Below are 12263 nucleotides of genomic sequence, written 5' to 3' on the forward strand. Positions count from 1 at the left end.
AGGGGCCAGAGGCAAATTAGGCTCCTAAAGTGACCAACAGACTGTGTCCCATAATCAGCCAATCTAAATTAGCAGGACAGCATCCCTCATTTACATAAGAGGACCTGAATGAGAACCTGGGAGGGAGAAGGGTGGGAATTTAGGCTATACAAGTGGATCTTTTCCTTTGTTCTGGGAGACACTGGCTTGGGAGTTCTTACTCCCCAGTGCTCTCCTTGCTTGCAAGCAGAAAGAGGTGCTGTAACCATCTTGAACAAAGAGATGCAACACTAAAATAAAGAGCTATAAAACTATAACACTGACACCAGTCTTGGATTCCTCTGTGCGTTCGCCCCACAACAACTGAAAATACTCTTATTTTTTGATTCAAGAATCTCACTTTCAGAATTTTGTTTTTAGCAAATAGTATGAAATAGAGCAAAGTTATATACACTGATGTTATCACAATATTGTTTAAATTACTAAAAAATGAAAACAAAGTGTACAAAATTGTGGAATCGTTCAGCAAATTATAGTACAGTAGGTAAAGAAATATTAAATAGCCATTAAAATTATATTTTTGAACTTTTAATGATAAAAATGATTATGCTGAGAAGTAAATCAAGATACAAAATGTTATACACAGTAATAACTCTAAAATAGGAGAAATACAGAATGAAATCTAGAAAGACACATACTAAAATGTAATCATGATTCATTTCTAGAGGATGGTTATATAAAATAATTTTTATTTTCCTCTTGACCGTTTTCTGTGTTTTCAATTTTTGTTTGTTTTTTTTTTTGGTGGCTGGTCTGTATGGGGATCTGAACCCTTGACCTTGGTGTTATAACACCATACTCTAACCAACTGAGCTAACTGGCCAGGCCCCAATTTTTATTTGATGAATATGTATTTACTTTTCTAATCAGAAAATAAGTTATAATAATAAAATAATTTATATTATAAGGTCAAGGGTTCGGATCCCTATACTGGCCAGCCATCCCCCCACACCCCAAGTGTTAAAAAGATTTTAGGTATATAGGTTTGTGGATCCAAAGTCAATTTTTTTAAAATGTAAAATATTTAGTGAGTACATTGAGTAACATGAATATTATAGGGCAGAGCTTAACTGGTGAACTCTTAGAATGGCAAACGACCATTTAAAATCCAATTTTTCTATTTAACATGCTTCTTTCTTCAATTAGCTAACATTCAAAAAACAGGTAGAGAGGGCTGGCTGGTTAGCTCAGTTCATTACAGTGCAGCATTATAACATTTCTCTCGCCAAAAAAAAAAAAAACAGGCAGAGGGAGGGGAGATATTTTCTCATAAACACTAAAGAAAGCATAAAGGTTAATTTTTATTGTAAGGAAGAATGGTTCATGAACTAGCAAATGAAAAAATAAAAATATTTTTCAGTGGATAGAACAAAGAATAAATTTCCTAAATTTACCTTGTATATTTATATGATCGCAATTTACCTACAATCTATTAAGAATTAGTAACGTAAGTCATAAATTTTCATAGCTTTAAGGAGAATTAGGTAAACTTCTTTTAAAGAAGGTGATTTCCAATGTATCCAGTGCCACTTCCCCTCCATGTGCTTTATGCATCTACTCTAGTCACATAGATCCTACTTCACAGACAGCTATTTTCCTACTATGCAGATTCTCCATCGCTGCATTAAGTTGCCATATAGAAAACAGACCACTATTGTATCCTCTATTCCTAGAGAGATGAAATGGTTTGTAGTATATTTTAAATCACAAAGCAATTCTTTTGTGTACTGAATTGGCCCAAGGCTACTGAGGTTGTGCAACAGAGATCCACAGACGCAGCCTTACTTCCCACATGACCTCCACTTGTGACTGCTTCCCAATCACGCCAGAACATGAAAACCTTGAAGGCATTACATGTGGGGGCAGTGCTCTCTCTGCCTCTGAAGTGATTCTTGGGCCAAGTTAGAGAAACCAAATTCTGAAAAGCCATTGCAATGGCAAGCACACTCAAAAACAAACAAAAAAAGCTATAATTTTTCTAGTTAGGAAGGGAAATGTGGTTAACTTAAATTGGACCAGCAGTGCAAACAGAGGCATCAAGAAGCACTCCCACTGCTGTAGTTCAACTGTGCGTTTTTGTTTCCGTTACTAAAAAAGAACAGCTCTTTAAATGCTTTAGCTGTATTCAGAAATGTAATTGCTTAAAAAAGACTTTAGCAAGCACTTTAAAGAACTATGTTTGGGGCAGTGGTGGGGAAAGAGGACAGATGAACAGATTAATGAAGAAGCACTGCTACAGATTCTCTCAGGTAAAATTTATTAGCTAATGAAAGTCAGCATTTGGTGCTTGCTAGGTAGTCGTTTAAGAATGATCAATAGTCTTCCAAAGACTTTATTGCTTCCTCTTTTCTCTTTCCCAGGAAGAAACAGATTACATTAGAAAAAGCATGGGAATTAAAGTAAAAAAAAAAAAACTGGGTTCAGATCATGACACTGTCAAACATGCATTGACAAATAATTTTAAGACACTTTCCTTCCATTTGTCATCTCTGAATTTCAGGCTTTTCCTCTATAAAATGGTTTCCTCTATAAAATGGTTACCCTCAACAAATGTTACCCTTTTTATAGGTGATTATGTACAAAGAAAAGGTATAAGCAAACTGTTCAGTGCTATCTAAGCATTTATTATTGTTGTTGCTGTTAGGTCTGCCTGACATACAGAAAATACTTAAATGTTCACAAAATTATGAATGTACTGGGCTAATTATAGTGGACAAATGGTAAGAGTAGATAAATTAGGAACCTTAAAACCAACAATAATAGCACTTTCAGTTAAAATTAACAGATATCTAACTGTAAAATATTAATTTCTTATAAGGAACTAGGTTGACACCTTGGAAATATCCCAAGGGAAAACAATGCCTCAACTGCCAGAATAGGCAATTGTAATCATATGGTAGGCTCTCAGATATGGCAGACAGATGCTACCAAATCAGGTTTCATTAAGGTACTGAGGTAACAGAATGAGCAGTTAAGAGCCTGAGCTCTCCAGATCAAATCCCAGCTAACAAGTTGTGTGACCTTGGGAAAATTAATCTTTTCTAAACCTCAGTTTTCACATCTGCAAAATGGGGATAACAGTAGTACCTACTTCTCAGGATTTCTGTGAAGATTAAATGAAGAAACATGAGCGAATCACTTACCACAATGTTATCTGCTTACCTATCATCATTTTAATCATACTGTATATACAAGTTAACTTCATATGAGTGGAACTAGACCAGAAGTCACCCATTTTACAATCTGATATTAACCCTCAGCCATAGTAATGAACCATGCATGTCTTTGAAAAACCCTGAAACAGGGTGCACTGTGATCATATATCCTGTGAGGTCCCCAAATACCAACATGCTGCTTAGGCTAGGTTAGATGTGCCTACTGAGGACTGTAGTTCCCTGAACCAAATGTTAGCAGATGTACAGATGCAGTTCTTCATATTTCACTAACCACTCTCTGAACCATCCAGAGTCCCTGGGTTATACTTATAAATTAATTTTTTTTTTTTTTTGCAAGTTGCTCATGCCCTATGTTTCACTTCCAGTAAAATTTGTCTTTCTTTTTTCAAATGGAAATGTCAAAAAGCTTAAGATGTGCACACATGCATACTTTTTCCAATTTGCAGTGAGTGAAATCTTGCTAATACAGAAGCTAAAAAAGTTAGAATAATGAAACACTAAGATAGGAGTCCCTTATAATAGTATACACTACATTAAATGATGGTGGTGGTCAATGAAGCAATTACTTCATATCTAATATCCTACTGAAATGAAATAACTGCTTTTTAAGGAAATAAAACCTAACCTTTCTTGAGATGTCCTGCTAAATGAGTCAAAAACCTTAATTCTAGACCTATAAAATTAATCAAAATAATCCAACTGTGCAACCATCCTACTTATTATACAGAATCTAATAATGCAGTAAATTCTGGACCTTGGACATGGAAGACATTGCTCTCTCACCTTCCCAGCAGTCATATTCTCAGGATCATGGTCCACTCTTCTGGGACATGGAAGGCCTTTTTCTCTAGGGAAAGGCTGGGCCCAGTCACCTCAGCCCAAGCTGCTCCTCCAGCCTGCCTGCCTTGTGACAGTGCTTACCTGCTAGCCAGAAGCGTCACAGTGTCTACTGGGCTGCTGCAGATTGAACAGACTGTGAATTCAGCCACAGGATAAGAGGTTGTTTTAAATGGCTAAATCTGCTATGTACTAAGCGTATGGCCATGAATTTGTAGCCAAAACACTAATCTAAAAAAAAATGTCATGTAAAATTTAAACACAAAACAAGAATGACATTTTCATTCATCAATTCTACTTTTGCCATGAAGGTTTTTAAACCTAACATTTTACAATTATTCCAAAATCTTTTACCTTTGCTGAATTAGAATTTTCATGGTATACTCCTTGTACCAAGTCCATAAGAGCACTTGCTAAAAGTTCCACAACCTAAAAAACAGGAAGAAAAATTAAAAGAAACAATTTAAAAATTTATCCCCATTTTTACCTCAGAACACTTCAGAAGGTTTAGTAGCAAGGCAGGATTTGTGCTTGATAGAAAAAACGGAATTATGTGCAAAGATCCTGGCAAATAGCATTGCCCACCTGGATATTAAAGCTGTGATCCAATTTTTTTCAGTCATAATTCAAGCCAAAAAAACCTTGTAAGCATAGCATTTAACTAATATATACAAAAATCCAATAGCCATTTTGAACATAAGCTTAAATTTCAGATAACTAATGAAATCTTAAGCTCAATTTATTTTCTGCATGTTTATTTCTGTCAGGTGGATACTTTTTCAGTATTCCCATTTTGGGAGCCATTACAATGCTAATTTTCATACTTGACACAGAAGGAAAAGAAAAGCAAGAGAATGGTTAACCTTTCAAATGTATTCATTCTGCTGTACTTAAAAGTGTACTGTGGATACATTTGGTATAGGGATCCTGAGTCAAATGTACCACAAACACTGAAAATTTTTATAGAACCGCAATATTGAAATTGTATTCAACAAATTTGTATTCTTTTCAAGGCTCAGACTATTAAAAACAAAACAAAACAAGCAAAATTAAAAGCTTTGAACTTGTTCCAGAATGTAAAACAAGCAGAAAACAGTAAATGGTCTCTTTGGAACTACTGTACAATTTAGAGTGGTTTTCATAAAGCATCTTAATTCAAGAAGATAAAACAGTGGTATTTATGATAATGTTCAATGCAGTCATTTCAAACAAAAATTCCTCAAGGCAACCTCACCCCCTTCTTAAGAAGTCTTAATATCTTGTATATTTAACTTCCTATATTATGCAGTCCTATATCTGATTTCCATTCTTTGCTTCCTAAAGTTCAGCTCACTTCTGATTGAATTAAAGGATTTTGTTTCAGCTTTTATCGTTCTTGTAATTGAAGACATTATTAAATCAAAGGATACAGACCCAAACAACAGGATACTTCAATGTCAGGTACCCTGGATTTAAAAACATTTTCTTGGAGGCAAGTCACATTAATTTGTAGAAATATTTGCTTTAAAATTTTAACACATGAGCATTTATCTCCAAATTATATTTACCTTCATACTACATAACACATACAGTCTGCTGATATGGAAATTTTGCTGATTAAAGGCATATTTTTTTTCTAGCTCTACAGATGGGTTAATTTGTAAGTCTGTACAGCCTTTTTTTTTTTTTTTTAAAATCACATTGTCCTTTAGGTAACCAAATACTTAAGAAATATTGTAGCAATTTGAGCTGCAGAGGAACTGGAAGGACAATGATCCTACAGTGTTACCAGATGTGTTGAGTTATTTAAGTGGGGAAGAGAAAAAATTGAATGGATTTTTTTCCCCCAAAGGTATCAGATAAGCCCTATTCCCAAATCCAGGAGGATTGAATATCACCAATAGGTCTATGAAAGACTGTAACTAAATGCACAGCATCAGATTGGTTTACAGTTTATACAAGCAACATCCCAAGATCCCCCTGATGGCTGGACACATAATACAGATCAATCACTCACTAAGAAATGTTATGGTTTTGAAACAGTTTGAGCTCTGAGACCAGCACTGGTAATGTGAAGAGGAATTTACAAAGAAAAAGTCCCACACTAAATTTCAAAATGATGGCACGAACTTTTAAAAGTGGATTTGGCTTTGGATAACCAGTGTTCCTTTACTTTCCTGAAATTCCAGACCAGGCAGAAGCTACAAAAACATTTTGTTCTCCGACTCTTTTTCTCTTAATATAGGCAGACCTGTACTTATAAATTCATAGTTTACAAATGACCTGTACGTACAAATACTTACTGGAACAGAATACACCTCCATAGTCAATGACCACTACTAAGGACAAAGCTTTGGACTTCTTTGAGTTAACAAATTGAGGAAGGGAAGAGATTATGAAAAGCAGGAACAGCCTAGGAGGGTTGAATGTGTCCTAGGCAAGGGTGACTTTTCCACTGCCTGAAATATTTATTTTAAAAATTATATCCAAAAAAGATGTGTTTAAGTATCACCCTCCATTAAAATCACAAATATTTCTAGAAAGACCACAGAGCCACCAGCCACTCATAATTTAGTAAGATTATTTAATAATCTGATCTTTTTTTAATTACTTGGTTTATTAACCCAGACATTCGCCTGTTAGATACCTGTTATACTTAAATACGAAACAGCACTTACTTAATACCATTTTTCCTCCCTCACATTCTTGAAGAATGAGTTATTCAAGCAACCCAAAGTGCTAGCAAGGATAATGGCAGTCAGAGGAGAATCCAGAGGCTTAAAAGCCACACCAGACCTCTTCAGGCTGAGAGCCCAAGTCCCAGACTTCTTGGTGACCAAGACAAGAACAACCATGAGAAAGATTCAATGATTTTTGTTCCTCAGGCCCAAGGGGCAAGTAAACACTTTCTACTAGAAAAAGAAGATAGGCTAAAAGAGTCTCAGTGTTAGCCATGCTTGGAAGCCCAACAGATTGGAGAACTAAAAGGAAGCAGAGCAGAACAATAGGAGGTAGAGAATTAGATTCTATTTCAAGTCCTACTACTAATTTTTGTTTTGCGATTTGGGGCAAATCAATTAATTTTTCTGAGCTTTGGTTTTCTTCAACTATAAGATGAGGAGAGTTGCAATGATCCTTAAGGTCCCTTCCAGCCCCCAAATTCTGAGCTTTTAGTAATGCAAATCTTAATATTTATAATTAGGCATGTAAATTTAAAAACTGCTTTTTTGTAAACTCTGATGAAAAATCTTTGCTCATGCTTTCATTTTTATCTGTTGTCTAGGTAGTGCTCTCTATTTTTCCCTGTAATAATGCAATTGCAGTGGTTATGTTCTTTTCTTCAAATGTTTGCCTGCATTTTGGATTATTTCTTTAGGATAGATCCCCATTGGGATATTCCTAAGTGGAGGCATATGATTCTTGATAGGTACTGCAAGGTGGCTTTTTAGAAAGGTTGTCACAGCCTTATGTTTCCATCATTACGGTATTGTAGTTACCTTTCTGTTTCTCTGCTCTTTGTCTTCTGTTACTTGATAAGCTTGTGAAGTCCTTCAACAAGCATCTTGCAGATATTCAGCACTGTTAGTATTAATGGTTCTATATTAGAATAAAAGAATAATAGAACTGTGGATCTAAGCAGAACCCTTGAGGGAATCGTCCAACATCTAGGGGACTGTAATGGAGAATTCCCTGCCCTAAAGTCAGCCAGTGCAGCGGGGCTTTGACAGAAAGACGGCTTGTGTGAAGGAGGTTTATTGGCCTAGATGATTGCATATGACTAATCTGGATCTTTCCCTATGTCAACTCTACTAATTACTTTCTTTGTGAAACTTTTTGTACCCAATCCCCCTTGGTTTCAATACCTAGAATTATAATGAAACAATTTCAATTTTTTAAAACCATATGACTGGTAGCCCACCCCAGCTGGCAAAGAACTCCTAGTTGTGTCAATTAAAGGCAACACTTCTGAGTTCTGATTCTGAAGGGCTGTAATGCTTAGGATTAATTCATACATATTGGATTCAGAATGACATCAGGCTTAAGTGCCAAGCTGCATCAAACACAATGGCACTAGTTGGCCATATCACTTCCATCTCTAATGAGTAAATATACAGAGCATTTAGAAAAGAATGTGGAACATAAGTTTCAGGAGTGTTAACTTATTATTCTACTATACTTCTTGATTATTACTCTATTTTCAGTACAAATCTTAGGTAGGCGAAGGGCATAATATGATAATTAAGATTATAGCATTTTAAAAATTGTATGCCCAAATATTTTGGAAGAAAGTGGGTTTCAGTTCAACAACAGAACACGTGCAAAGACTATTTTAACCAAAATGATAGATTTCTGAAACACTGACTTGTTGCATCCTGAAACATTGTTTCAAATTATATGACTGTCTCCATAAATGCTATAAAGTTTATTTAGCCATCTGGAGAGCAAACAGGAGATAAGTTTCATTTCTGCATTTCTGGTGATTGTGAGAATAGCAGCATTGCTTACCTACACATGCAAATGCAAAAATGCTCTTCTCTTCAATTTGTATCATATGTTTATATCTGACTCTACAGCAATGCCGTATACTATCCCTCAATCTTCTGAGTAACATCTTAGATTCCAGTGAACCAGAACCAGACATGGCAACCGTCACAAGGTCAGTGTTATGAGCTGGCTTCTCCTGCCACCTCTATTTTTCTGGCTACCAGGGAGAAGGCTGCAGCACAGAAAGTAAATGGACAGTGCATACTTAATCGCTATTCTCAATCTGTTGATTTCTCCCACTTCAATCACCACCCTTTCATGAAGATAAGGAATAGATAGTACCCAGGTGCATCTGAACCTTAACACAATTACAGATCTGATATAATTGACCTTTGCAATGAATTTCTTAAATGGTTAATTTTCAGGACAAATTTCAGCAGTCTCAGGGGAATATGTAATTGCTTCATTCTTTATCTTTTGGCAAGGGCAACTACAATTCAATGATTTTTTTTTTTTTAACTAAAAACTAAGATGATGAATACCCTCTCAAAAGGAGTGTGATGACTATGCCCTGAGCTATAATAAATTCTCATCATAAAAAATAGAAATTGAGAGAAGTTGGGGGTGAGAAGAAAAAAACAATGATCAAAAATCCTCACATTGGCCGGCCCGGTGGCGCACTGCTACAGTGCGCCGCTTGGGAGCGTGGCAGCGCTCCTGCCGAGGGTTCGGATCCCACATACGGACCAGCCGCTCACTGGCGGAGCAGGGTGCGGGCGCGGCACCGAGGGTTGCGATCCCGTTGCCGGTCCCGGTCCGGTACAGGCGCGACACTGAGGGTTGCGATCCGTTGCCGGTCACGAAAAAAGACAAAAAGGAAAAACAAAAAAATCCTCATATTGCTACACAAAGATGTCTGTAACATATTCTTAAGGAAAAAAAACCTGGTTACAAAACGGAATAGTATGATAGGTATTTTTACAAAGTAAAATGTATTTTTTTTTTTACAAAATAAGATATTACAAAATATTTTATTTTTACAAAAATAAAATAAAAACAAAAATGAAGTCAATTTGTGTTTATGTGTACAGAGAAAAAGACTGAAAGGAGAGACAAAATACTATAATAATAGTGATAATGTATAAGTGATAGATTCTGGGTGATTTTTAACTTAAAAAATTTTCTTCAATCTTTCTGAATTGCTAAACATAATTGCTAAAATTTACAATTTCTAAATTTACAATTGTTTAAATATACAATGTATTAATTTTCTCCCTTTTTATTGTACTACTTTTATAATCAGATAAAACAATAAACCTGTTTCCTTGGGGGGGGGGGAAGCATACCGTTTTTTTAGCCTCAGAGAAGCCTCACACTAAGCTGTGTCCACCAGTTGATTTATGGAATATTATCAGTCAATAGTCCCTGGACTAGCACAAATAAGATCAGTAAATGGTGGTAAGCATGCTGTGTTGACAAGTTGTGCCTTTCTCAATAAATGTGATTCAGGAGTACCGTCAGCATTTGACAGATGGAATAGACCCAACAGAGTTGTTGATGTTTAACTAGTACACCAGACCACTTTGATTTGAGTAAAGCAGTGTCTATCCTAAATAAAAAGTAAAACACAACTAAATCTTTAGAAAAAACAGTAACTATAAACTAACGTGGCTCAATTAAAGCCCAAGTCAGCACAAGCTGAGCTGATGTAATAAGGTAGTACGGTTGTATTTTAATTCACTATAAAAAGGTTGCTGTATAACTTAATTTGCTTGGTATATAAAAACTGTGGAGGCCATCACAGATTTATAATAATCTTTCAAAAATTTGCCCTCGAAAGGTCGTTTTAATGGTGTTTTTTATTGTAATGTGGAATGACAACATGTGTGATCCATCATTCTATTTAGGAAGCAAATGAACACAGCCCCTCAGCCTTTACTACTCTTAGCAGCTGCTAGCAAAGGAAACAGTTGTGTGTGTATGTGCCAAGGCATTTGCAGTGCTGATGGCATTAATTACCCACAAATTTACTGCACTCCTTCCTCCACCCCCAGGAATGAACAGCAATGCATGCAGCAGTAGCAAAGGTAAATTCCTTGGGGAAGAATGAGTTTTCAAGCACATCTTGGGAGAAGTAAAGATGGATTTAGCATAAATATGTCCTTTTCAAAGAGCTTTGGCATTTGAAGGGATATTGTCAAGGTCAAGATTTCTTTTTAAGCTGCAAAACTATATTACCAGTGAAAATATCTTACAGGAAAATACTTTTATAGATAGAGGATGCTGAATAGGCTGCTAATGGTAACCACAGTAGTTAGAGTCACTCCTGTTCTTCTTCAAACAAATGAAGCACAAAGTATTTGAGAGGCATGTGAGGATGGAAAGATGTACATTATCAAGGTAAGGTAGAGAGGGACTGGCTAAGGAGTGGCACCCTCCCACAGAGACCGATAAGAACATGTAATATTTGTAAAAGCACTTTATCATTTACGAACGGGGTTTAAGCAAACCATCTCATTCCAGGTGGATTGAGTCCCCAGTGCTCACCTAGAGCTTCTGGGCTGCAGCCTCAGTGGAGAAGTGACCTCTGAAGAACATGGGGAGCAGTAGCAGTGGCCAAATAAGGAGTAAATCTACTCACCCACCACCTGGGCACCAACAACCCAGATGAGCCCTATCTGCATGCTGATTAATATAAATGAGTGCTTTGATAAAGCTATTGCTGCAATCTCCAAAAGAATGGTTCTCTCCACTCCTTCCTATCAGACAAGAACCAGGTTTAATGAAGACAATGATGAAAGGTCTGTTTCAACAAACACACCACTAACTCACAGGAGGGCTGGAGGAAGCTTCTAACAGCTTTTTGAAGGGAGCCTTTTCAATGCTGCCAAATGTGTAGCGTCTTGCTTATTTGTGGGAGGGATGGCAATCTGTTCTACTGAGCTGGAAGTTCTTTCTGGCTAAGACAGGAGAGCAGAGAGAGAAATGACCAATAGGACAGGTGCAGCAAAAACTGAGCAAATTGATAACCTTAATTTTTACTTTAGAACAGCTGATACATTGGTGTATAAACTACTGGTAACATTTGTCAGAAAGGTTTCAGGAAAACTCTGAACTAAACAAAAGTATAAAATAGCATCTGATACAATTTGAAAGAAATAGGCCACAAGTTCAGGAAAATGGCTTGGATATGAAGTGTTGAGATTTAATTTTAAATTGCTAGTACATCCATTCCATAAACTATGGAATTTGCTGATAGCCTACTATGTTGCCTGGCACTGTACTAAGGAGACTAGTCTCATTAGGCCACTGATACACTTATAAGGCACTACCAAAAAAATTTCTAAATCATAATTCTTTTATTCAGTTAATGTATCTATAGATGTTTGTGGTTCAAATACCACTATGGGACCATGTCTTAAAAAATGATAATAAACAAGTTTATTACATTTTACATTTTTTACAGCACTTTTAGTGTAGCTGTTCTTTTTTTTTTTTTCCTTTTTGTCTTTTTTACTGACCGGTAACGGGATCGCAACCCTCGGTGTCGCGCCCGTACCGGGGACTGGCAACGGGATTGCAACCCTCGGTGTTGTGCCCGCACCGCGCTCAGCCAGTGAGCGGGAACTGGTCTCAACATGGGATCCAAACCCTTGGCGGGAGCGCACCACCGCACTCCCAAGCGCCGCGCTCTACTGAGTGTGCCACCAGGCCGGCCCCGGAATGTGTCTTTTAAAAAGAACAGCT

General features: G+C 36.6%; 1 protein-coding gene across 1 annotated transcript in view; it reads right to left on the reverse strand.

The window, feature by feature from the left end:
- Positions 1-4385: 4385 nt before the first annotated feature.
- LOC103605661 (decaprenyl-diphosphate synthase subunit 2-like) overlaps positions 4386-12263 on the reverse strand; it is a gene marked incomplete at both ends in the record, with an annotated part of 77289 nt that continues 69411 nt past the window's right edge. Inside the window, one exon of the mRNA XM_008590285.1 lies at positions 4386-4481. Within this exon, the coding sequence (XP_008588507.1) occupies positions 4386-4481 (96 nt within the window). The remainder of the gene's footprint in view (positions 4482-12263) is intronic.

Source organism: Galeopterus variegatus, unplaced genomic scaffold, assembly GCF_000696425.1.
Source record: "Galeopterus variegatus unplaced genomic scaffold, G_variegatus-3.0.2 Scaffold5970, whole genome shotgun sequence".
NCBI lineage: Eukaryota > Metazoa > Chordata > Mammalia > Dermoptera > Cynocephalidae > Galeopterus > Galeopterus variegatus.